General features: G+C 39.7%; 1 protein-coding gene across 50 annotated transcripts in view; it reads left to right on the forward strand.

Moving 5' to 3' along the window:
- The window catches only part of OBSCN (obscurin, cytoskeletal calmodulin and titin-interacting RhoGEF), a 217,031-nt gene that overhangs the window by 89,857 nt on the left and 99,347 nt on the right, over positions 1-27,827 (forward strand). For all 50 annotated transcript variants that reach the window (XM_085012099.1, XM_085012100.1, XM_085012105.1 and 47 more), the window contains exons 17-20: positions 1,329-1,604; positions 7,270-7,545; positions 11,366-11,641; positions 23,406-23,681. In XM_085012099.1, the coding sequence (XP_084868225.1) occupies positions 1,329-1,604; positions 7,270-7,545; positions 11,366-11,641; positions 23,406-23,681 (1,104 nt within the window). The remainder of the gene's footprint in view (positions 1-1,328; positions 1,605-7,269; positions 7,546-11,365; positions 11,642-23,405; positions 23,682-27,827) is intronic.

Below are 27,827 nucleotides of genomic sequence, written 5' to 3' on the forward strand. Positions count from 1 at the left end.
TATTTAATAATAATCAAAACCTAAGACAATTTTTTTAAGCTGTCAGTGGGATTGAAAAATGATAGGCAGATTCCAAAAGCAAGGTAAAGCTAATATGCTTTTTTCTTGAAGAAAAGCCAAGTGTGAGCATTTGATATCAAGAATAATGACAAAGCTAGAGGAATTAAGACAAAGGGATGTCACTGCAGTGATGGGTAGTTAAGACAAAGGAACAGAAAAAGGAGCTCAGAAACAGAGAATTGTGAATAAGGACTTCTGCTGCTCCCCTCCTCCCCATGTTTTTCTGTGTTGCATAGGAGAAGTGGAGGGAGGATGTTGTTCTCATAAAGAGTGCTTGGATCACTTAACTTATGGAAAAAGTTAAATTGGCCTAATAATTCTGACCAAATGGGAAGGTCTACTCCTGGTGTCTTGGACACCCCTTTGTGAATGCTAAAGCTATAGAACCCTCAACTGATAATTTGGATTATTTCAAGTCTTAAAGTTAGGAAAGATTTCTTAAATAGAACTAAATGCCCTGGACACAATTTATAGGCATATTTGTGTATGTTAAAACTAAAAACGTTGATTCCTTAGTTAACTCCCTGAGGGAGTGAAAATGTGAGTCACACATATGGGAATGTACGTAAAATGTTCTTAGTTGTATTTCTCTAGTATTTGAACATACTGCTATTATATATATATGTAGTATTTTATGTATGTAGTATTTTATGTATTATGTTGTATATGTAGTATTTTATGTAGTATTTTAATATGTTAGTGCCTTAAAATTTTTAGAGGAAAAAAGAGACCCAATTGTTATTCAGTTGGTAAAAGATTGGATTAATGTCACCAGGTAGAAAAAAGAATGATGGCCAACTCAATAATATTGGGAAAGGTGATCCGTTTATTACTCATCAGACAATGAAAAAGAAAGCCATGGGAAGGTAGGGGCACTCCAACCAGATTGCTGCAAGTTGACTGTACTAAAAGCAGGCGAACTTTAGCAATTCCCATGGAGGCAGGTGAAAGTCCCTGCATAACCTCATTGAAGAGACGTGGCATCATCTAGGCAGGTTGAGGAACACAGGCCTCAGGACCCTCCAGATCCCATGAGCAGAGGAGAAGTCCTTTCCAGCGTCCTCACTTGAACAATCTGAGGGTGAGTGTATAATTTGCATTACTTGCTGGGAAAAGCAGGGGGCTTTCTGCAGGTCATAGGGTTAACGCAGAGCCTGGATAGGTTTCCAGCCCCGGCCCCTGCCTCCCCATCCAGGTCTTCTTTCCCTGGTGCTGGCTTCCTGCCTGAGATGATGTCTTTGACCCTCTGTATCCATCCCTGTCCACAGAGCCCTCAGTGGTGTTTGCCAAGGAGCAGAAGTCATACAGTGAAGTGCAGGCTGTCGCAGGGGCCAGTGCCACACTGAGCTGTGAGGTGGCCCAGGCCCAGACGGAGGTGACATGGTACAAGGATGGGAAGAAGCTGAGTTCGAGCTCAAAAGTGCGTGTGGAGGCCAAGGGCTGCACCCGGAGGCTGGTGGTGCAGCAGGCGGTCAAGGCAGATGCAGGAGAGTACAGCTGCGAGGCTGGGGGCCAGAAGGTCTCCTTCCACCTGGATGTCACAGGTCAGTTCCTTGGATTTGATGCTTGGATTTGATGGCGCTGATATAGAGCCCATGTTGTCCATAGTGCTCTCTTTATCATACGCATCCCCTATCCTCCCACCTTCCTATTTTTCCCCCTGGCTGGGCCAAGTGTGGCATATTAGATGAGTATGTAGGGAGGAGAGGGGCCATCTATCCACCTTGAATAGTGTTTCTATGCAGTGGTCTTTGCTTATGTGTTCTCAGCACCTGCCTGGCTTTCTTTGTTGTTTGAGACTCTGAGTCTACTTGGCTTTTGGATCTGAAGTAGATCAGAGAACTCTCACTTGGACATGTGTAAATTTCCTCCTATATGTTATTTTGTCAGATATCTGATTTGCTCATGAAAGACAATGTGTAACTTCTCACTAGTGCGATACTTCAATTCCATTGATCAACAGTAAGGAGAAATTTTGGCTACCCAACCATACTTGCAGATATCTCAGACTGACCATTGGATTATCAAAGCTCTAGATGTTCTATGAATCTTCCTTCCTTGCATCTGGATAGAGAAGCTCTCTCTGCAGCTGTATGTAATAGCATCCTGATCAATGCCTTGTTGCATTGTCTGTGCAAAGTACAGAGAGAGCAAGGGTTAGTAGGTGTATGCCTATGACATGCACCTCTGAAGTATGGAATCCTCTTCTTCAAGAAGAATATCATCATCAGCCTGGAGCCTGATATAGAAATTTAGAGGTGGGGAGGTACAAGGAGCTTATGGTACATCAGCATGCCTTGTTAAAGTTGACTTGCTTTAACAGCAGTCAAACCATATAGTAACATTTATTTCAAGCATTTTCTAATGATTAGTGTGCCTCCCAGACTGGTTCATAGAGAAGGATGAGAAATAAATATATTTTCTCATGTTAGGAAAGTCTTGATGTGTTAGGAGTCAGTACTGCAATCCCACATTTGACTCCTATGTGTCACCACAAAACAGTGTGATAATGTATCTGTATTCAGTGGTTTGTGGGTGTGTATAGATACCAAAACCATGCTATGTTTGTTTGTGAAATATTATTTGAGGAAATAATGAGAAATGATTTCATGGTAAAAAATTTTAAAGTTGTAACTATTTATTGAGCTCTTAGAAATCTATATCAAAACTGATACAATAACAGAGTTCCCACTGTAGCACAGTGGATAAAGAATCTGACTCTAGTGGGTAGGGTTGCTGAGAAGGCAGTGGGTTAACGGATCTGGTGTTGAGCACCTGCGGTGTAGGTCACAGCTGTGGCTCACATTCCATTTTTGACCCAGGAATTTCCATGTGCCAAAGGTGCATCCATTAAAAAAAAATGACACAAGAGGAAATATTTTCTGTTTCTCAAACATCCCTATAACTGTTAACGAAACGGTATCAGTTTAAAAAAATATTTTCATTAGATAAAGGCCTAAATCAAGTGGCTGTACTGACAAATTATACCAAGTAATTTGGGAAGAAAACTTTCCGTGTTCATGGAGATTCTTTTACAGAATAGAAAAAGAAAATATACCCTCCAGCTCACATTGTGAAGATAGCATAATATTGGTACTGAAATCTCTATGTTTTTATTTTTATTTTTATTTTGTCTTTTTAGGGTTGCACCCATGGCATATGGAGGTTCCCAGGCTAGGGGTCCAATCGGAGCTGTAGCCACCGGCCTACACCATAGCCACAGCAACACCACATCCGAGCCACGTCTGTGACCTACATCACAGCTCATGGCAATGCCGGATCCTTAACCCACTGAGCAAGGCCAGGGATCAAACCCACAACTTCATGGTTCCTAGTCAGATTTGTTTCTGCTGTGCCATGACAGGAACTCCTGATACTGAAATCTTTAGTGGAAAATATGCAGAATTAAAATTACAGGCAATATCATATGGATGCCGAAGCCAACAGCTTAAAGAAGAAATTAGTCAACTGTGCAATCTATAAATAGGACAGTACACTATAATGAAAGCCATAGTCCAAGAATGTATGATTTGTTGAACATTAAAAACATTAGAAAATAAACATGATGGTTAATATTAACAGATGGAAAGACCAAAATATTTTTGTCATCTCAATAAATGTAGAATTAAAGTGTGTGATAAAATTTAACATCATATAACTTGAGAAAATATTTGATGAAACTTGGCATTTCATGTTATTAAATTCACAACAAACTATAAATAAAAGCATCCTTCTTTTTTTTGGAAAATAGTGCTACAGATAACCCCAGTTAGTGTCACACTTAAAGTGAAAGATTTAGCTTGAGGATGAGCCAAGATAAAGAGGCCTTTCTGTCACCACTTCTAACATAGGAAAGCACAATAAAGAGGAAAATAAGAAAAAGTTGTAAAATGGAAAAAGAAAAAGAAGTTTTTTTTTTAACAGATAATATTGTTGTCAATTCAGAAAAGTCAGCATATAAATGATTAGGCTTAGAAAAGAACTTAAACTTAAACAGAAGATACCATAAAACTCCTAGAAGAGTTCATAGGGAAAATATTTTCTGACATAAAAAACATATGTCTTCCAAAGCAATAGAAATAAAAACAAAAATAAACTAATGGGACCTAATTAAACTTACAAGTTTTTGGACAGAACAGGAAAGCCTTAAAAAACTGAAAAGAGAGCCTACAGAATGGGAGAGAATATTTGCAAATAATGCAACTGACAAGGGCTTAATCTCCAGAATATACAAATTCATACAACTAAACAACAACAAAAAAACCAAATAATACAATAGAAAAATGGGCAGAAGATGTAAATAGATTTTTTTCTCCATGGAGGACATACAGATGGTCAGTAAGCACATGAAAAAATGCTCAACATCACTGATTATTAGAGAAATGCAAATCAAAAGTACAATAAAAAGTACACCTCACACTGGTCAGAATGGTCTTCATTAATATGTCTAAAAATAGCAAATGCTGTTGAAGGTATGGATAAAAGGGAACGTTACTACACTGTTGGTGGGATTGTAAATTGGTACACCAACTGTGGAAAACAGTATAGAGGTTCCTCAGAAAACTAAATATAGAACTACCATATGATCCAGGAATCTCACTCCTGGGTATCTATCCAGACAAAACTATAATTCAAAAAGATATAGGCACTCCTATGTTCATAGCACGGATATTCACAATAGTTAAGACTTGGAAATAACCTAAATGTCATTGATAGATGAATGGATTAGGAATATGTACATATGTGGAATACTACTCAGCCACAAAAAAGAGTGAATTAATTCCATTTACAGCAACATGGATGCAACTACAGATTCCCAAACTAAGTGCAGTTAAGTTGGAAAGACAAAAACAAATATCATATGATATCACCTATATGTGGATTCTAAAATATGGTACAAATGCCCCTATCTACAAAACAGACACAGACTCACAGCCACAGAGAATAGACTTGTGGTTGCCAAGGGGGAGGGAGAGGAAGTGGGTTGGACAGGAAGATTTGGGTTGGTAGATGCAAAGTATTAGATTTAGAATGGATAAGCAATGAGGTCCTACTGTACAGCACAGGAAACCACATCCAGTCTCTTGGGATAGAACATGATGAAAGATACTATGAGAAAGAGAAAGTGTATATATATATGTATGACTGGGTCACTGTGCTGTACAGAAGAAATTGATACAACAATGTAAATCAACTATACCTTAATAAAATAAGTTTAAATTAAGAAATCAATATACAGAAAATACTTCTGTATCTCTGTGCTAGCAAGAAACACTTGGAATATGAAATTTTAAGAGCTACAGTAGCTTCAAATAGTTAGTATTATTTTCTAATTCCAAGTCTAATAAATGGAGTTTAAGTTTGATATTAGGTGTATAAAGTTTTTAAACATTTTGAGAGAGAAGATCTGAAAGAAATGGAAAGCATGAAAGACTCAAAGATATTCATTCTTAGTCAAAATCCAGATGTATATGTTTTTGACTGGGATGAAAATTGCCAAGTTGAATACAAAGGCCAAAGGCTCTTAAAAAAATGAAGTGAGAGCATTTTCTATACCAGATATCAAAACCTCTTACAGAGCTTCAGTAATTAAGACAACATGGTCTAAGTGCATAGATAGACAAACTCTGCATAACTGGGCTAGAACCTACCCTAGCCTTTTTTTTTTTAAAACCATGTTGCCAATGTGAGGTGTAGAGAAAGGATAGTCTTTGGGGTGCTAAAATCATTAACCATAGAGAAAAAATGAAATAAAATTGTCTCTCTGGAGTTCCCGTCGTGGCGCAGTGGTTAACGAATCCGACTGGGAACCATGAGGTTGCGGGTTCGATCCCTGCCCTTGCTCAGTGGGTTAACGATCCCGCGTTGCCGTGAGCTGTGGTGTAGGTTGCAGACGCGGCTCGGATCCCGTGTTGCTGTGGCCCTGGCGTAGGCCAGTGGCTACAGCTCCGATTGGACCCCTAGCCTGGGAATCTCCATATGCCGCGGGAGCGGCCCAAGAAACAGCCAAAAGACCAAAAAAAAAAAAAAAAAAATTGTCTCTCACACCACATACAAAGATCATCTGCACATAGTTTAGAGACCTTAATGTGAAATGTAAAACAAGCTCTAAGAGCAGGTAGTGCATATAATTTAGTGACCTCCATGTATGAAATATATTGTAAATGGAATAGAAATGCACTAATCACAAAGGACAGATTGATTATAATGTCCATATGAAGATTAATGACTTTATTGGATGGGAAGACACCATAAAGGTGAAAGGAAAAGGCAAGGCAAATACACAGGGAGGAATTTTACAACACACAAACAACTATCAATAAAGAGTTATCAACTTAATAAAGAGTTTCTAAAAATGAATATGAAAAAGACAGTTCTGTTGAAAATGGAACTAATGTTGACAATGATATCACAGAAACAGAACATTAAAGACCAAAAATATCAGGAGTTCTCGTCATGGCGCATTGGTTAACGAATCTGACTGGGAACCAGTCAGAGGTTACGGGTTCGGCCCCTGGCCTTGCTCAGTGAGTTAAGGATCTGGCGTTGCCGTGAGCTGTGGTGTAGGTTGCCGACACAGCTTGGATCCCATGTTGCTGTGGCTCTGGCATAGGCTGGTGACTACAGCTCCAATTAGACCCCTAGCCTGGGAAACTCCATATGCTGTGGGAGTGACCCAAGAAATGGCAAAAAGACAAAAAAAAAAAACAAAAAAAAAACAACCCAACAAAAAACCCCCACAAAAATATCAGATGTGCATCAGTTTGTCAGTCACTGGAAAAAAAGAAAGAGCCAAAGAAGGCAGAACTTCATTCAGTTCCACCAGACTGAGAACAATTTCTAACACTGAGAGTAGGTGAGAGGAACTCTCATGCACTGAGGGTAAAAATCACCGGATTAATCTAGGAAAGTGGAGGTGTGCATGCATCATAACCTCTGCTTTCCATTGTGCATGGAAGACTTTCACAGTACCCCCAACCGGAACAGCCTCCATTGCCTGTGGGAGAAGGTAAATTGGGTTACTTGTTGAAAAAGGCCAGTGGTGATGGTGGTGTTGCTCTTGCAGGCCCCACAGCTGGTGCAGAGCATGGAGAAGTCTCCAGCCACCTCCTCAATCACCCTTCCTCCCCATCCAGGTCTTCTTTCCCTGGTGCTGGCTTCCTGCCTGAGATGATGTCTTTGACCCTCTGTATCCTCCCCTGTCCTCAGAGCCCTCAGTGGTGTTCGCCAAGGAGCAGCCGGCATGCAGTGAGGTGCAGGCTGTGACAGGGGCCAGTGCCACACTGAACTGTGAGGTGGCCCAGGCCCAGACGGAGGTGACATGGTACAAGGATGGGAAGAAGCTGAGTTCGAGCTCAAAAGTGCGTGTGGAGGCCAAGGGCTGTACCCGGAGGCTGGTGGTGCAGCAGGCGGGCAAGGCAGATGCCGGGGAGTACAGCTGTGAGGCTGGGGGCCAGAAGGTCTCCTTCCATCTGGATGTCACAGGTCAGTTCTTGGGGAGGATACTAAGCTTACCAATTTGGAGCTTATGATGGGACTGGCTTCTGGCCTCAACACATTCTTGTGCACTTGCCTTTCGACTTCATCTCTTCATGCCTTCTAATCTTCCGTGTCCTGTCTTGATACCCATGTTAGCCCTGGACAGGATGGATGGGGAAGGTGTGCATGGAAAGGAGAGGGGTCATTTCTGTCCACCTGTTTCTAACAGTAAGGCTCAATCCTAATCTCTTAGCACTTGCCCAAAACCTTCCTGTTGCTCCTTGGTGTTGAGGCCTTGGCCCTGCCTGATGCTTCGTGTGTGAGATAGACCTTGGCATGTGTGACTTTCCTGCTTTTATATGTCCTGAAGCCTACCACATGCCCTCATCCAGCATCTCATGCTGGTTCTTGGTTTACAAGAAATGTTTCGATTACATCGTTCCCTGATTAGTGGAAATATTGTCCATACAGCCTTACTTGGATTTATCTTAAGAGTGAATTTTGAATGATCCAATGTAAGGTTTCTGGGATTTCCTTCCTTTCTTTTCATGGGCATAAAAGCTCTCTGTTACCTGTATGTAGCAAAAAATAGGCGTATTTTGTTATCACCTGTAATGTTTAGGGTGATCATTTTAAAGCATTATGATTTTGCTTTGTCTCAGTTTAGATGTGCACTATCAGAATCCTCCTTGGATTTACCTTTATAAATTTAGGAATGGAAAGGAAAAAGCAATTCTGTCCCATCGGTATAATTTTCTCACCATGGGTTACTGTACCAGCAGCCTCTGACTAGCAAAATAGTGTTTATTTATGGCATTTTCATAACGGTTAGTGTGTGTCTTTGCCTTTTAGCTGGACTATAGAAAATTCTAAGAAGTCAGGTATTTTTCTTCTTGAAGACAATCTTTTTTTTTTTTTTTTTTTTGTCTTTTTGTCCTTTTTTTTTAGGGCCACACCCGTGGCATATGGAGGTTCCCAGTCTAGGGGTCTAATTGGAGCTGTTGCAGCCGGTCTACACCACAGCCTCAGCAACACCAGATTTGAGTCACATCTGCGACCTATACGACAGCTCACAGCAATGCTGGATCCTTAACCCACTGCGAGGCCAAGGACCGAACCCGCAGCCTCATGGTTCCTAATCAGATTCATTTTCCCTGCGCCACGATGGGAATTCCTTGATGCCATATATGGGTGGGCTTCCATCCCACGTTCTAGGTGCCAGCAAAGAACAGTTTGGGAGTGTGCTATGGCATGATTTGTGGCTGTGTGTAGCTGTCCCCCCATCTCTTCATGTATTCCTTTAAATGTGGTTTAAATGTGGTTCCTTTAAATGTGGTTCTGTAATATTCATTACAGAACACTTTAAATAATAATTGAAAAATTGTTCAATTTGGCTCTACCAGGTAAACTATATGAAAACTGACACAAGAAATTATAGAAGCTCAAATAATTCTGACTTTTAAATTAATAGAAGCAATAATGAAAAGTCTTCTCAGCCCATTATTTCTGTGGTACACAATAAAAAGTAGCCTGGAAAAATATGATTCCTTGCTCATGGGAATAGCCCTAGGAATGGTAAAAGGAGATACACTTCATAACTCTCTTTATGTATAAAGCATAACATAGATACCAAAATCACAGAAAATGGCAAGGAGAATGAAATTACAGACCAATCTATTATGGATTTTAAGGCCAAAATCATAAAATGTTAGCAACATGAATTCATCAGTATATCAAGAGTAAGAGACCATGATGCATGTCATATTCTAGGACTGCACATGTGGTTTAAATGGCAATATTAATCAGCATAAAGCTTGTCTTAATAGACTGAATGCAAAAAGATGTGATTAGTTCAATGAGTACAGATTAAAATGGTTGAATTAATTGAATATCATAAATTTAGAAAAAAAGTGATAACCTTGAGCTTCAATTTATGCCATAAAATTCTTATAATAATATAAGTATGTTTTTCCTTAATTTAATAAAAGGTGTTGGAGAAAAGCAATTGTCACTTAAGTTGTACCTTGAAAGCTTTGGCAGTAAGAATAATACATGTAGCCCACTCTAACCACCTAGTAGAGTAAGAGGGAAAGTAAAATAAACCACAAAGAATTTTGAAAAACTAAAGGTGGAATTTGCTGATGATATGACTACCCACTCAGAAAATCCCAGAGGTAAATTATTAGACTGAGTTAAGATTCTTGAGTAGGATAACCATTAGAAAAAGAATCAATATCAAAAAATTCTATGTCTATAGTGTGGCAAATGTAAAAGAGTTACAATAGCATCAGAAATACCATGTTTCTAATTCTATTTCTGATAAAAGTTGCTAGAAGGTTGTGTGTGAGGGAAATTATTAAATATTCTCGACAGACAGTCAAGAGTTTGAAATAGATGGAGAGAAATCCATAAAAACACAGAGATGTAGATTAACAAAAAAAATGGAGGTGGGGGGGATTTCCTGAGGACACGGATTTGATCCCTGGCCTTGCTCAGTGGATTAAGGATCCCTTGTTGCTGTGGCTGTGGTGTAGGCCAGCAGCTATAGTTCTGAGTTGACCCCTAGCCTGGGAACCTCCATATGCTGTGAGTGCAGCCCTGAAAAGACAAACAAACAAACAAAAATGAAAGGGGACTTTTGTGGCGGGGAAGGAGGGCAAGGCAGTGGAACTGAAAACTTGCAGATTCTAAAAGAGCCAATATGATTTTTTTTTTAATTTAAAGGAAAGCCAAGTGTGAGCTTTTGCTGTACCAGTTATCAAGAATTATGACAAAGCTAGAGTAATAAGACAAGGGATGTCAATGCAGTGGAAGATAGTTATGAGACCAAAGCAATAGAATAAGGATCTCATAAGCAGATACTTGCATAAAAGGACTGTTGTTACCCCCCCGCATGTGTTCCTGTGGTGTCTAGGAGAAGTGGAGGGAGCGTGTAGGTCACATAAAGAGTGCTTGGATCGCTTAACCTTATGGAAAAAATCAAATTATCCTAGTAATTCTGACCAAATGGGAAAGTCCATTCCCAATGTCTCTGAAACCATGGTGTGAAAGCTAAAACTACAAAATCCTCAGCTAATACTTAAAGCAAGAAAAGATTTCTTACATAGGACACATGCCCTAGACACAATTTATAAACATATTTGTGTATGTTAAAACTAAAAACATTGATTCATGACTCGCTGAGAGAGTGAAAATGTGAGTCTCACCTGTGAGAATGTACATAAAAGGTCCATAGTTGTCTTTCTCTAGTATTTGAGTATATACAGAGTGCCTTAAAATGAATAGAGGGAAAAAAAGACCCTATTATTAGTAAGTCAGTAAGAGTTGACTAAGTTCACTAGGTAGAACGAACAGTAATGGCCATCTCAATAATATTGGGAAAGATGCTCAGCTTCATGATTCCTCAGACAATGAATCAGAAGGCTACAGGGAGGTAGAGGCACTCATACCAAACTGGCAGAAGTTGACAGTACTAAGAGCAGGGAAGGGCACCAAGCCTCAGCGATTCCCATGGATGTAGGTGAAAAGTTCCTTCCTCATGGAAGAGACAGTGGCATCATCTGTGGGGGTTAAGGAACACAGGCCTCAGGATCCTGCAGATTCCATGAGCATTGGCAAAGTCCTTTCCAAAGTCCCTTCTTGGAACCTCCCACATGGATCTGAGGGAGAATGTATAAATTGTTACTTGTTGCCGAGAAAGACAGAGTACTTCTGCAGGCCCCAGGGCTGTTTCAGTGTCTCTCTCTCATGCAGGTCTTCTTTCCCTGGTGCTGGCTTCCTGCCTGAGATGATGTCTTTGATTCTGTTTATCCTTCTCTGTCCCCAGAGCCCTTGGTGGCATTTGCCAAGGAGCAGCCAGCACGCACTGAAGTGCAGGCTGTGACAGGGGCCAGTGCCACGCTGACCTGTGATGTGGCCCAGGCCCAGACAGAGGTGACATGGTACAAGGATGGGAAGAAGCTGACTTCAGGCTCAAAAGTGCGTGTGGAGGCCAAGGGCTGTACCCGGAGGCTGGTGGTGCAGCAGGCGGGCAAGGCAGATGCCGGGGAGTACAGCTGCGAGGCTGGGGGTCAGAAGGTCTCCTTCCACCTGGATGTCACAGGTCAGTTCTTTGTGGTACTAACTTAGTCTTTTTTTTTTTTGGTCTTTTTAGGGCCGCACTAGCGGCACATAAAGATTCCCAGGCTAGGGGTCAAATCGGAGCTGTAGCTGCCGGCCTACGCCAGAACCACAGCAACTCGGGATCCGAGCCGTGTCTGCGACCTACAACACAGCTCATGGCAACGCCGGATCCTTAACCCACTGAACGAGGCCAGGGATCGAACCTGCGTCCTCATGGATGCTAGTAAGATTAGTTTCCGCTGAGCCACGAGGGGAACTCCCGGTACTAACTTAGTCTTGTTTGGAGATAATGGGTGAATTCCATTATAGATGTCATAGACCCTGGTGCTTTCTCATTATACTTCATCTCTTCAGGCCTCCCATCCTCCCACCTCTTATTTTCATACCTATGACTGGGCCAGGGGAGACAGGATGGGATTGATGTGTATGAAAGGGAGAGGATATTCTTGTACACCTTGAGTGGTGTGTCCACATATTAATGCTTAGTTATGCATTCTGAGCACCTACCAAGAATCCTTGTCAGGTTCCTTGGCATCAAGGACCGTGGCTCTGTTGGGTGCTTGAGTTCTGAAGTAGACTAAATATCTTGCTCCTGTGTTATGTTACTGTGCTTTTTTGGATGTCCTGGTAGCTCCCAGATGCCCTCTCTCAGCACCATGTTGTGGGTCTCACTAGGTGAGAGACATTTGAATTTCTTTGAATTAGTGTATTATTGGCTCTGTTGATAAGTTTTATCAGATATTCTGGAAAGTAGTCCATGTTCATGGAAATTCTTCTAGAGCATAAAAGAAGATACTCTCTCTGATTTGATTTATAGATAGCATAACATAGATAACAAAATCTGACAAGAAAAGTAGGGAGAATTAAAATTATAGGCCAATAAGAGTTCCCGTTGTGGCTCAGTGGGTTAAGGACCCGGCATAGTGTCCATGAGGATGCAGGTTTGAGCTCTGGCCTCATGGGTTAAGTATCGGGCGTTGCTGCAAGCTGTGACATAGGTGGCAGATGTGGCTCAGATCCCAATTGCTGTGGCTGTGGCGTAGACTGGCAGCTAAAGCTCTGATTTGCTGCCTAGCCTGGGAACTTTCGGCCTTAAAAAGAAAAAAAAAAAATTACAGGCCAATCTCTTATAGATATCAAAGCCAGTATCTTCAACAAATATTAGCAGAGTCATCTGAGAATACAAGTCTAGATGAGAATACATAGTCCAGGATGAAAATCATAGTCCAGGAATGCAATATTGGTTCAATGTTCAAAACATTAGAAAATCAGTATAATACATGACATTCACTGATTGAAAGAGAGAAATGATGTAGTAACACTTAATCATATGTCCCAATAGCTGCACAGAATCTTCTGTAGTATTGAGACTCTGGATTCCATCTGGTACTTGGGGTTTAAGGTAGACTGGACATCTCTTTCCTGGGACTATGTGAATATCCTTCTGTTGTATATTTTGGCTATTCCCACATTCCCTCACCTAATACTGTATTTGGGTTCTTTCTAATGAGATCTGTTTAAATCTCATTGAACAAAAATAAGGGGAAATTTTGGCCACCTAATCATACTTGGACTTAACCGTGAAACCAAAATTTGGTTTGTAATAGTTTTAGGTGTTCTGGGAGACTCTTTTACTTCATGTACCAAAATCTAGATCCCTGATTTGTTACAGTGTATGTAGATAGTCAAAATCAAGAGCCAGGTATTGGTAAGTATGTACCTATGATATACACTTGAGATTTAGAATGCTCTTTTCAAACAAAATCTTTTTTCCCTTTGTCTTCAGTTAGAAACTGCCCAGGGGGAGGGGGAGGGAGTGGGAGGGTTTGGGAGCTTGGGGTTTATGGATGCAAACTATCACTTTTGGAATGGATTAACAGTGAGATCCTGCTGAGCAGCACTGAGAACTACGTCTAGATACTTACAACAGAGCGCGACAATGGGAGAAAAAATTATTTATATATGTATGTGTAACTGGGTCCCCATGCTGTACAGTGGAAAAAAAAGTGTGTTGGGGAAAATAACAATAAAAAATAAATTAATTAATTTTAAAAAATGAGGAGAAAAAAAGAACATTTTGTTTAAGTATTCTTTTTGGAGTTTGATTTGTAAACTTAGAAATGGAAATGAATAAGTAGCTTATACCATACCACCACACTTTGTTAAAGATGAGTTCCTGTAGTAGCTTTAGCCATGGTCTCATAAAACAGTATTTATTTTATAGAATTAAAAATAGATAGTGTGTTTGTGCCTCCTTGGCTGGTTCATAGAGAAGTCTGAGAACTAAATTTCTTTTCCTTTCATTAAGAGTGTGTTATTGTGAAATAACAATGTCTGCAATCCTACACTGACCTGTAGGTGCCAACACATAATAGTGTGGTATATTGTACCTGTATATACACACAGTTTGTGGATACGTGTAGATACCAAAAACCTCACTCTCTATCTTTGTCAAATGTTATTTAAGAGAATATGACAAGTTATTTTATGGTTGTCAATTTGAAGTTTTTGACAATTTGACCAGTTCCTAGAGAACTATATCAAAACTGTCCCAAGAAGATTTAGACAATTTCAACAGTCCTAAACTTTTAAAATAATTTTCTCAGAGACAAAGATCTGAGCCCAGTGGCTCTGCTGGTAAATTATATGAAATATTCTAAAAGAGATTCTTCTGGAGAATAGAAGGATCATGGAGATTCTTCTAGAAAATAGAAGGAGATACATTCTGCAAATGGTTTTCTGTAGATAGCATAATATGGACACCAAAATCGGACCAGAAAGATAATAAGAATTAAAATTACATTTCGGGAGTTTCCTTTGTGGCTCAGCGGTTAACAAACACGACTAGGATCCATGAGGATGCAGGTTCAATCCCTGGCCTTGCTCAGTTGGGTTAAGGATCCAGCATTTCTGTGAGCTGTGGCGTAGGTTGCAAACATGACTTGGATCCTGCGTGGCTGTGACGTAGGCCAGCAGCTATAGTTCTGATTTGACCCCTAGCCTGGGAACTTCCATATGCTGTGGGTGTGGCCCTAAAAAGCAAAAAAAAAAAAAAAAAAAAAAAAAAAAAAAAAAAAAATTATAGGTCAATAGATATCAGCGCAAAAACCTTAGACAAAATATTAAAAAACTGAATTCAGCAGTATATCAAGAAGATAATACACTATCATGAAGGTTGTAGTCCCAGAATGCAAGGCTGGTTTAGTTTTAGAAACATAAGCAGATCAATATAAAGCATGAAATTAACAGATTGAATGAAAAAATGATGTGATTATTTCAATAAATGGAGAATAAAAGTTTTATAAAATGTGATGGTGTAAATCCAGAGTAATGTTTGATAAAATTTAGCATTAATTCATGCCATAAAATTCTTAACAAACTGTAAATAAAAGTATCCTTCTTTAATTCAATAAACTGTACAATAGAAAGTACCAGGTAACTGCACACTTAATGAGAAGTTTGAAAGCTTTACTTTTAAGAGTGAGAACACGCGGAACCTGGGGCTGCCTGCCATCCAGGAGGGCTGGCCTCAACAATTGCCTGAAGCCTACCACCGCAGGGGCTCTCCCTGCACAGGTCTGCTTGCCCTTTGGAGGGGCTACACTTCCACAGAGCAGCACCAAACACCACCAGCCCCCTAGAAAAGGCCTGCAGCCCAGAAAAGCTAGAACAAGCCTAGCCAGGCCGTGAATAGATCGACCTAATTCTCCGACGGTTTTTCTGAGACGGGCTCCCCCGGGGAGGAGCCTCTTGGGTCTCCAAGGGCCTTGCTACCCGCCCAGGACCCCAGGGGGTGCTAAGACCTAGTGGACCAGCTGCATAGGACTGCCAGCTCCAGGCAGGACCCCCTGCAGCCCAGAAAAGCTGCAACAAGCCTGGCCGACTTAGGAAAGGATCTCCGACGGTCTTTCTGAGTCGGGCTGCCCTGGGGAGGAGCCTCTTGAGTCTCCAAGGGCCCTGCTACCCGCCCAAGACCCCAAGGGGTGCTGAGACCTAGTGGACCAGCTGCATAGGACTGCCAGCTCCAGGCAGGCCCCCTGCAGCCCAGAAAAGCTGCAACAAGCCTGGCCGAATCGGGAAAAGATCTCAGACGGTCTTTCTGAATCGGGCTGCCCTGGGGAGGAGCCTCTTGAGTCTCCAAGGGCCCTGCTACCCGCCCAAGACCCCAAGGGGTGCTGAGACCTAGTGGACCAGCTGCATAGGACTGCCAGCTCCAGGCAGGACCCCCTGCAGCCCAGAAAAGCTGCAACAAGCCTGGCCGAGTCGGGAAAAGATCTCAGACGGTCTTTCTGAGTCGGGCTGCCCTGGGGAGGAGCCTCTTGAGTCTCCAAGGGCCCTGCTACCTGCCCAAGACCCCAGGGGGTGCTGAGAACCAAGTGAAATCTGCTACCATCGTGGGGTGGACCTCCCAGTCCTGTCTGCCCTCAGGAAGTCCTCCTTTGCTTCAAAGAAACACTGTTAGTTCCATCAACACTCCAGAAAGCCACACTGCCTCAGTAAAGATTGACCAACAACGACAGCCCTCAGGAAATATTCCATGGCAGTGACAAGGCAAACACTACCCGATAACGGAGAGTACAACTCCCTCAGGAGAAAGAAGACAACAAGCAAGATGAAGAAGCTGAGAAACCACCCCCAGTCAAACCAACAGGAGAACTCACCTAAAACAGTCAACAATGAAACAGATCTCTGCAGTCAGACAGACCTAGAATTCAAAAGAGAAATACTGAAAATACTGAAGGAATTAAGAGAAGATATGAACAGTAATGCAGATACCCTCAGAAAGGAGCTAGAAAATATAAGGAGGAGCCAAGAAAAACTAGAACATTCATTTGCAGAGATGCAAACTGAACTAGGGGCAGTAAAAACCAGAATGAATAATGCAGAAGAACGAATCAGTGATGTGGAAGATAGAATATGGAAATCACTCAATCTGGTCAACAGACAGAAAACCGAATCAAAAAACTGGAAAGCAATATAAGAGACCTATGGGATAATATAAAGCGGGCCAATCTACACATAATAGGAATTCCAGAAGGAGTAGAAAAAGATAAGGGAATGGAAAATATATTTGAAGAAATTATCACTGGAAACTTCCCAAATCTAAAGGATACTGGATTCAAGATACAAGAAGCACAGAGGGCCCCAAACAAACTGAACCCAAACAGACCCACACCAAGACACATCATAATAAAAATGGCAAAAGTTAGTGATAAAGAGAGGATCCTAAAGGCAGCAAGAGAAAAACAGAATGTTACCTACAAGGGAACCCCCATAAGAATATCAGCTGATTTCTCTACAGAAACACTACAGGCCAGGAGGGAATGGCAAGAGATATTTAAAGTGCTCAAAGGAAAAAATATGCAACCTAGAATACTTTATCCAGCAAGAATATCATTTAAAATAGAAGGGGAAATAAAAATTTTTTCCAACAAACAAAAACTTAAAGAATACAGCAACACAAAACCCAGGTTAAAGGAAATATTGAAAGGGCTTCTCTAAACCAAAAAGAAAGGAAGGAAAGGGAAGAAAAAAGAAAAGAAAAAAAAAAAGAAGAAGAAGAAGAGGAAGAACTAGGACTGAGGAAACCGTAATCAGAGAGCAGTCACTCAAATAAGCCAGCATACAGATTTAATCATGAACATGCTTCAAACAAAATAAAAGTAAAAAGAAAAAAATAAAAGAGTCATCAAAACCATAAAATGTGGGCAAGGGATGTTAGGAGGTAAATAATCCTTTTTGTTTGTATGTATGTCTCTCTTCTTAATTTTAATATAATAATGAAGTGTTTGAACTTACAGGACCATCAGGCTAAAACACACAATTATGGGAAGGGGTTAGCATACTTAAAAAACAGGGCAACCACAAGCCAAAACCAAATATTGCATTTGCAAAAAATGAAAAAAAAAATACACTCAAGCAGATAATAACAGGAGACCATCCAACCAAAAAAAAAAAAAAAAAAAAAAGAAAAAAAAAAAGAAGAATGGAGAACCATAGAATCAACTGGAACACGAGGATCAAATGGCAATAAATAATCATCTATCAATTATCACCTTAAATGTCAATGGACTGAATGCCCCAATCAAAAGACACAGAATGGCTGAGTGGATAAAAAGGCAAAAACCTTCAATATGCTGCCTACAAGAAACTCACCTTAGGACAAAAGATAGATTGAAAGTGAAAGGCTGGGGAAAAGTATTTCACGCCAATAGACATGACAGAAAAGCAGGAGTTGCAACGCTCATATCAGACAAAATAGACTTTAAAACAAAAGACATAAAGAAAGACAAAGAAGGACACTATTTAATGATTAAGGGATCCATCCAAGGAGAGGATGTTACTATCATCAACATATATGCCCCAAACATAGGAGCACCCAGATACATACAACAAATATTAACAGACATAAAGGGAGATATTGATGAGAATACAATCATAGTAGGAGACCTAAATACCCCCCTCACATCAATGGACAGATCCTCCAAACAGAAAACCAATAAAGCAACAGAGATCCTAAAGGAAACAATAGAAAAGTTAGACTTAATTGATATCTTCAGGACACTACATCCAAAAAAAGAAGAATACACATTCTTCTCAAATGCTCATGGAACATTCTCAAGAATCGACCACATATTGGGACACAAAGCGAATCTCAATAAATTTAGGAGCATAGAAATTATCTCAAGTATCTTCTCTGACCACAATGCCATGAAATTAGAAATAAACCATGGGAAAAGCAAAGAGAAAAAACCTACTCCATGGAGACTAAACAACATGCTACTAAAAAACCAATGGGTCAATGAGGAAATCAAGAAGGAAATTAAAAACTACCTTGAAACAAATGATAATGAAGACACAACCTCTCAAAATCTATGGGATGCTGCGAAAACAGTGCTCAGAGGGAAATTTATAGCAATCCAGGCCTTTCTCAAAAAAGAAGAAAGATCCCAAATTGACAACTTAACCCTCCACCTAAATGAATTAGAAAAAGAAGAACAAAAAAGTCCTAAAGTCAGCAGAAGGAAGGAAATTATAAAGATCAAAGAAGAAATCAATAAAATAGAGACTCAAAAAACAATAGAGAAAATTAATAAAACCAAGAGCTGGTTCTTTGAAAAGGTGAACAAAATTGATAAACCCCTGGCCAGACTCACTAAAAAGAGGAGAGAAAGAACCCAAATCACCAAAATTAGAAATGAAAAAGGAGAAATCACAACAGATACAGCAGAAATACAAAAAACCATAAGAGAATACTATGAACAACTATATGGCAATAAGTTTGACAATCTGGAAGAAATGGACAATTTTCTAGAATCTTACAGCCTGCCAAAACTGAATCAAGCAGAAACAGACCAACTGAACAGACCGATCACTAGAAATTAAATTGAAGAGGTCATAAAATCACTCCCTACAAATAAAAGTCCAGGACCAGATGGCTTCACAGGTGAATTCTATCAAACATATAAAGAGGAATTGGTGCCCATCCTCCTTAAACTCTTTCAAAAGGTTGAAGAAGAAGGAATACTCCCAAAGACATTCTATGAGGCCACCATCACCCTCATTCCAAAACCAGGCAGAGATACCACCAAAAAAGAAAACTATCGCCCAATATCATTGATGAATATAGATGCAAAAATTCTCAACAAAATCTTAGCCAACCGAATCCAACAACATATCAAAAAAATTATACACCATGACCAGGTTGGGTTCATCCCAGGTTCACAAGGATGGTTCAACATACGCAAATCAATCAACATCATACACCACATTAACAAAAAAAAAGTCAAAAATCATATGATCATCTCAATAGATGCAGAAAAAGCATTTGACAAAGTTCAACATCCATTCATGATCAACACCCTTGCCAAAGTGGGTATAGAGGGAACATTCCTGAATATAATCAAAGCCATTTATGATAAACCCACAGCAAATATAATCCTCAATGGGGAAAAACTGAAAGCCTTCTCACTCAAATCTGGAACAAGACAGGGATGCCCACTCTCACCACTGCTCTTCAACATCGTTTTGGAAGTCTTAGCCACAGCAATTAGACAAACAAAAGAAATCAAAGGCATCCATATAGGAAGAGAAGAGATCAAACTGTCACTGTATGCAGATGACATGATTCTATACCTAGAAAACTCTAGGGACTCAACCCCAAAACTCCTTGAACTGATTAATAAATTCAGCAAAGTGGCAGGATATAAGATTAACATTCAGAAGTCAGTTGCATTTCTGTATACCAGCAATGAAACATTAGAAAAGGAATACAAAAATACGATACCTTTTAAAATTGTACCACACAAAATCAAATACCTCGGAATACACCTGACCAAAGAGGTAAAGGACCTATATGCCGAGAACTATAAAACCTTAATCAAAGAAATCAAAGAAGATGTAAAGAAATGGAAAGATATTCCATGTTCCTGGATTGGAAAAATCAATATTGTGAAAATGGCCATCCTACCCAAAGCAATCTACAGATTCAATGCAATCCCTATCAAATTACCCATGACATTGTTCACAGAACTAGAACAAACAATCCAAACATTTATATGGAACAACAAAAGACCCAGAATCGCCAAAGCAATCCTGAGAAACAAAAACCAAGCAGGAGGCATAACTCTCCCAGACTTCAAGAAATACTACAAAGCCACAGTCATCAAAACAGTGTGGTACTGGTATCAAAACAAACAGACAGACCAATGGAACAGAATAGAGAATCTGGAAATTAACCCTGACACCTATGGTCAATTAATCTTTGACAAGGGAGGCAAGAACATAAAATGGGAAAAAGAAAGTCTATTCAGCAAGCATTGCTGGGAAACCTGGACAGCTGCATGCAAAGCAATGAAACTAGAACACACCCTCACACCATGCACAAAAATAAACTCCAAATGGCTGAAAGACTTAAATATACGACAGGACACCATCAAACTCCTAGAAGAAAACATAGGCAAAACACTCTCTGACATCAACATCATGAATATTTTCTCAGGTCAGTCTCCCAAAGCAATAGAAATTAGAGCAAAAATAAACCCATGGGACCTCATCAAACTGAAAAGCTTTTGCACAGCAAAGGAAACCAAAAAGAAAACAAAAAGACAACTTACAGAATGGGAGAAAATAGTTTCAAATGATGCAACCGACAAGGGCTTAATCTCTAGAATATATAAGCAACTTATACAACTCAACAGCAAAAAAACCAATCAATCAATGGAAAAATGGGCAAAAGACCTGAATAGACATTTCTCCAAAGAAGATATACAGATGGCCAACAAACACATGAAAAAATGCTCCACATCGCTGATTATAAGAGAAATGCAAATCAAAACTACCATGAGATACCACCTCACACCAGTCAGAATGACCATCATTAATAAGTCCACAAATAACAAGTGCTGGAGGGGCTGTGGAGAAAAGGGAACCCTCCTGCACTGTTGGTGGGAATGTAAACTGGTACAGCCACTATGGAGAACAGTTTGGAGATACCTTAGAAATCTATACATAGACCTTCCATATGACCCTGCAATCCCACTCTTGGGCATCTATCCGGACAAAGCTCTACTTAAAAGAGACACATGCACCCGCATGTTCATTGCAGCACTATTCACAATAGCCAGGACATGGAAACAATCCAAATGTCCATCGACAGAGGATTGGATTCGGAAGATGTGGTATATATACACGATGGAATACTACTCAGCCATAAAAAAGGATGACATCATGCCATTTGCAGCAACATGGATGGAACTAGAGAATCTCATACTGAGCGAAATGAGCCAGAAAGACAAAGACAAATACCATATGATATCACTTATAACTGGAATCTAATATCCAGCACAAATGAACATCTCCTCAGAAAAGAAAATCATGGACTTGGAGAAGAGACTTGTGGTTGCCTGATGGGAGGGGGAGGGAGTGGGAGGGATTGGGAGCTTGGGCTTATCAGTCACAACCTAGAATAGATTTACAAGGAGATCCTGCTGAATAGCATTGAGAACTATGTCTAGATACTCATGTTGCAACAGAAGAAATGGTGGGGGAAAAACTGTAATTGTAATGTATACATGTAAGGATAACCTGACCCCCTTGCTGTACAGTGGGAAAATAAAATTAAAAAAAAAAAAGAGTGAGAACAACACAAAAAGTCACTATTACCACTTCTATCCACCTATTTTTACAGCAGAGTAAGGAGGAAAATAAAAGTTGTAAAACTTGGGAAAAACTTAAGTGGAAATCACGTATATGAATGTTAATTAAGAAAATCTAAAAGATTAGACTTAGTGCAAGAGTTGAGAAAGATTACCATGTAAAAAGAGTTAATATGCAGAAAGCATTTTTATCTTCTTACAGTAGCAGCATAGTTGGAAAATGAAATTTAAAAGATTTACAATAGTGTGAAAAGTGTCATGTTTCCAAGTGTAATAAAGATGTTTAAGACCTCTGTGGAGGAAAATTATTAAACATTTTTGAGAGAGAGTAAAAAAATACCTAAATAAATGGATGGAAATCTATGGAAGACTCAAATATATTCACATCCAACCAAAATCCAACAAATGTTCTTTGGAAGTTTGAAAATTGAGTAGCAGATTCTAAAGGCCAAGTAGAACCAACATATTCTTGAAGAAGAGAATTATTATATAGCTATAGTAGTAAAAATAATGGAGTCACAATACAGGGACAGTTATGAGATCAAAGGAACAGAATAATGAGGATCAGACCAATGAATAAATTAACTTCCCACTCCCCTGCCTTTTTTTTTTTTAAACCATTGAGCCTGTGTAGGCAATGGAGAAAGGATGGACTTTTTAATATGGTGTTTTCAACATTTAATCATATAAAAATTGCATAGGTAACTCAAACAACATTTAAAAAGGAGCTCCAGGTGAGTTAGAGACCACATCTATCTGTGAAGATAAAACCGTAAAACCTCCGATGATCTCATAGATTATTTAATGACTTTAGTGTAAGGACAAATTTCTTAAACAGAACAATGGAACATGATCCCAGATTTGGCTTTATTAAAACTAAAACTTTGATTCACCCATAGGTGATACTGCACGAGTGAAAAGGCAAGTTATACAGATGGATACAATATTTACAGATTATGTAATTGTCACATCTCTGGTACTTAAGCATATAGAGAGATCCTAAAAATGAACAAGGAGGAGACAGATAGTTCTATTGAAAACTGAGCAAAACACTTGAAGTGTGACACCACAGAAGAGCAAACAGTAATGGCCAAAAGATTGAAAAAGTTGCTCAACTTTGTGAGTCATAAGGACCACACAAAAGATAGCTACAGGTGTACAACTTCATTCTCACCGAATTACTAGCAGTTGACAACACTGAGAGTAGGTGAGAGCATGGAGTCTCAAGATCTCTCCTGCACCGTGGGTTGAGAATCCTCTCTGCACAGTCCCGTGGAAAAACACTGCATCACCTAGGAAGGTTGAAGAACTCATGTCTTACGACCCTGAAATGCCTCTTGCAGAGTGATGTGTGCACAGAAGTCTTTTGCAGTGTCCTCACCTGTAACAACACACATGGATCAGTGATAGAACGTATAGATAAATTATGGTTACTTGCTGAGGAGGTGGCTTTTTCCAAGCCAGACAAGTAGCCAGGGTCTAGAGAAATTTCCAGTCCTCTGCTTCACCATTTAATCTTTCTTCCCCAGTGCTTCATCTTAGACTTATTCAGTATCTTTGACCCTGTGTATCCCTGCTTGTCCCCAGAGCCCATGGAAGTGTTTGCCAAGGAGCAGCCGGCATGCAGTGAAGTGCAGGCCATGGCAGGGGCCAGTGCCACTCTGAGCTGTGAGGTGGCCCAGGCCCAGACAGAGGTGACATGGTACAAGGATGGGAAGAAGCTAACTTCGAGCTCAAAAGTGCATGTGGAGGCCAAGGGCTGCACCCGGAGGCTGATGGTGCATCAGGCGGGCAAGGCAGATGCTGGGGAATACACCTGCAAAGCTGGGGGCCAGAAGGTCTCCTTCCACCTGGATGTCACAGGTCAGTTATTTGGGTGAGATGCTAAATTAGCCCTGTTTGGAGATGATGTGACTAGCTTATAGCCATGGCAGACCAAGTAGTCTTTCCATTACATTTTATCTCTTCACATCTCCTATCTTCCCAGCTCCCACTTTAATGCCTGTGCCTAATCCAAGGTAGACTGGATGGGAAGGTTGTGTATGGAAAGAAGAGGACACCATGAGTGGTGTTTCCATGTTGTAATGCTCCAGGTGATCTTTGTGTCCAGGACCCTGGCTCCATTTGGCTCTTGGAGCCTCAAGTAGACCAAATGTCTCTAATTTAGGGATATGAGAATAAACCTTTGGATGTTCCAGCAGCATCTAAATTCCCTCATCTAGCACCATATGAGGATTCTCTATAATCATAGATGTTTGTATTTCTTTGAACCTGATAAACTGCAACCATATAATCATACTTGGCATTACCTCAAGTCTGAATTTTGTGAAGTTTTAGTTGTTTTGAGGTACTTTTCCTTCCTTCCACGTGGCTGTAGAAGTTACCTGTGTCCCTAAATTTCACAAAACCTAGGTTCATGTTCCGTTGTATTGTCTGTGTAAAGTAAACCAAGAGAAGAGGGTTGGTAGATATGTGCCTTTAATGTGCACCTCTGAGATATGGGATATTCTTTTAAAAGCAAATTTTGGTTTCTTTTTGTCTTTATTACATTCTGTGTCAGAATTTCTGTTGGAGTTTAATTTATAGATTTAGAAGTAGAGAGTAATAAGGAGCTTTCCCTATACCAGCATGCTTTATTAAAGGTGAGGTACTATAGTAGCAACCACTGACTGGTAAAGCAGTATTCATTTCATAGCTTTTCCTAAGGACTCCTGTGTGGTCTGTACTTCTCAGGCTGGTTCACAGAGAGTGAACTAACTTCAGTTTCCTTTTTTAAAGAGAGGTTAACCTCAAACAGAGATGGGCTGTGTCTCACATTGACTCCTAAGTGCCGCCAAACAATTTGATACTGTTATCAGTATATAATGATTCATAGGTGTTTATAAATACCAAGAAACCCACTAGGAATCATTTCGATATTATTATAATATAATATGATATTATTTCACACAAGTACATTAGAAAAGTTTTGAAATATCGGCCAACTCCTAGAAAACTTACGCAAGAAGAAATAAACAATTTGAATATGAAACCATACATGGAACCGTAATAAAAAATTTTCTTATAAAACAAGATTAAGCTCAGTGCCTCTGCTGGTAAATTATTCTGGAAATATTATGGAAATAAATTATTCCACATTTATGGAGATTCTTTAAGAAAATAGAAAAGGGGTGTATATATATTCTTTAATTCATTTTATATAGCTAGCACAGCATTGATACCAAAATCTGACAAAAAAAGTATAAAGAACTGAAATCATAAGCCAATCTTTTATGGATGTCCGTATCAAAATCCTATACTAAATATTGGCAAAATGAGTGGAGCAGTATATGAAGAGCATAACACAGTCAAATCTTAATCCAGGAATGCAAGGTTGGTTCAACATCAGAACATTAGAAAATCAATACAATCTATAACATTAAGGAGCTAAAAGAGAAGAAGGATGTTTTTACCTAAAAATGTTGAATGAAAGTGCTTAGTAAAATTTTTACATCATATCCAGAATCAGGATTTTATAAAATGTAGCATATAGTTGTGTTAATAAAATTCTTAGTAAACTAGTAATAATACGATAGTTTCTTAATTTGATTTTTTTTTTTTTTTGTCTTTTTGCCATTTCTTGGGCTGCTTCCACGGCATATGGAGGTTCCCAGGCTAGGGGTCCAATCGGAGTTGTAGCCGCCGGCCTACACCAGAGCCACAGCAATGCAGGATCCGAGCTGCGTCTGCAACCTACACCACAGCTCACAGCAAAGCCGGATAGTCAACCTACTGAGCAAGGCCAGGGATGAAACCTGCAACCTCATGGTTCTTAGTCGGATTCGTTAACCACTGAGCCACGACGGGAACTCCAGTTCCTTAATTTGATACAGGGTACTAAAAAAACCAACAACAGCAACAATCAAAACAAGGTTTATAGGGAAAGCTGGAAAGCTTTTCCTTTTAATTGGAGCATTTTAAGTGGCTCAACATCAGAACTTGTGTCCACATTATGCAGCCTGTAAGGAGGAATATAAAATAAAGTCATGATATTTAGATAAAGAAAAGTGGATCTCACAAATGATAAAATTATTAATGCATAAAGTAGGAAAGGTAAATTTTTAGAGTTAGTGAGAAAGTTGAGAAAGATCACTATATGAAAAATACACAGAAAACACTTCTGTGTTGAAGTACTAGCAACAGAGAGTCAGAAATTGATATTTTACTGCAGTTAAAGACAATACAATAGCATCAAAAGTATTATTCTTCTAATTTCATGTCTAATAAAATATGTTTAATGTTTCTGAGGGAGGATATTATTAAATATTTGAGGGAGACAGTGGAGGAGATCTAAATGAATGGTGAGATATACATGGAAGGCACGAAGATATCCATTGCTCCTAATCAAAATCCAAAGAAAAGTTCTTTGTGGGTGTGTCAAAATTGACAAGTTGATTCCAAGGGTGAAGTGGAACCAAACCACTTGTAAAGAAGAACAAAGTAGAGCATTTGATCTGTAAGATATCAAACTTTTTTTTAAGATTTTTATTTTTTCTATTATAGTTGACCTACAATATTCTGTCAATTTCTGCTGTACAGCAAAGTGGCCCAGTCATATATATATATTTTTATTTTTTTTCACATTATCCTCCATCATTTCCATCACAAGTGACTAGATCTGGTTTCCTGTGCTATATAGCAGATCTCATTGCTTATCCATTCCAAATGCATATCAAACTTATTATAAAGCTACATTTGTGAAGACAGCTGGGTTTCAATGCAGGGAAAAATACGCAGAACAAAGGAATAGAATAGTGAGCTTTGAAACAGACCTACACGTAACCAGACTCCCCTATCCCTTTTCTGTTTTTTACCGTGTAGTGGTCTCTCTCACAGAACACAAAAACACCAACTCCAAGTGGGTTGACGACTCTAATGTGAAAGATAAAAGCAGGCTCTGAGCAGATAATATTGATTATTTAATGACCTCAGGGTAATAAAAGATTTCTTAAATGATATAAATGGATATAAATACATTAACTGCAAAGGACAAACTGCCATGCTTGCCTGTATTGAAATTAAGAATTTTAGGGAGTTCCCGTCGTGGCGCAGTGGTTAACGAATCTGACTAGGAACCATGAGGTTGCGGGTTCGGTCCCTGCCCTTGCTCAGTGGGTTAACGATCCGGCGTTGCCGTGAGCTGTGGTGTAGGTTGCAGACGCGGCTCGGATCCTGCATTGCTGTGGCTCTGGCGTAGGCCGGTGGCTACAGCTCCGATTCAACTAGCCTGGGAACCTCCATATGCCGCGGGAGCGGCCCAAGAAATAGCAACAACAACAACAACAAAAAGACAAAAGGACAAAAAGACAAAAAAAAAAAAAGAAATTAAGAATTTTATAGCAACACAATACACATAAAAGGTTAAAAAGCAAGTGACAAAGATAGAGAAAATATTTATACACCCATAATTGTCAAAGCTCTGATATAAATACAAAAGAGGTCCCCAAAATGAATACGGAAAAGACAGACAATTCTACTGATAATTGGGCAAAAACCTTGCAATAACACTGCAGGAGAGCAAAGACCAAAAGCCAAAAAAAAAAAAAAAAAAAAATCAGAAATGGTGCTCTACTTTCTAAGTCATCATGACCATGCAAAAGAAAGCCTAGGAAATACAACTACACTTCCACCAGGTTGCCAACAATTGACAGTGCTGAGAGTAGTCAAGAGCATGGAACCTTAGGAACTCATTCATGGTGGGTGGGAATGTTCTCTGCACAACCATGTGGGAAAGACTGCAACTCTAGGAAGGTTGAGGTGTGCATGCCTCATGATCCCACAGTTCTTTTCCTAAAGAAACCTTTCACAAAATCCCCATTAGGAACAAAATACATGGATCAGTGGTAGAATGTATAAATAAATTGTGGGTACTTGTTGTATAACTAGAGCAAAGCCTGGAGAAGTTTCCAGTCTCCCTTCCCATCTGTCCAGGTCTTCTTTCCCTAGTGCTACCTTCCTGACTTAGATGGT

Source organism: Sus scrofa, chromosome 2, assembly GCF_054392235.1.
Source record: "Sus scrofa isolate SSC_HxYL_T2T_F1_AM1 chromosome 2, Sscrofa_HxYL_maternal_Yorkshire_Landrace_v2.0, whole genome shotgun sequence".
NCBI classification, from domain to species: Eukaryota; Metazoa; Chordata; class Mammalia; order Artiodactyla; family Suidae; genus Sus; species Sus scrofa.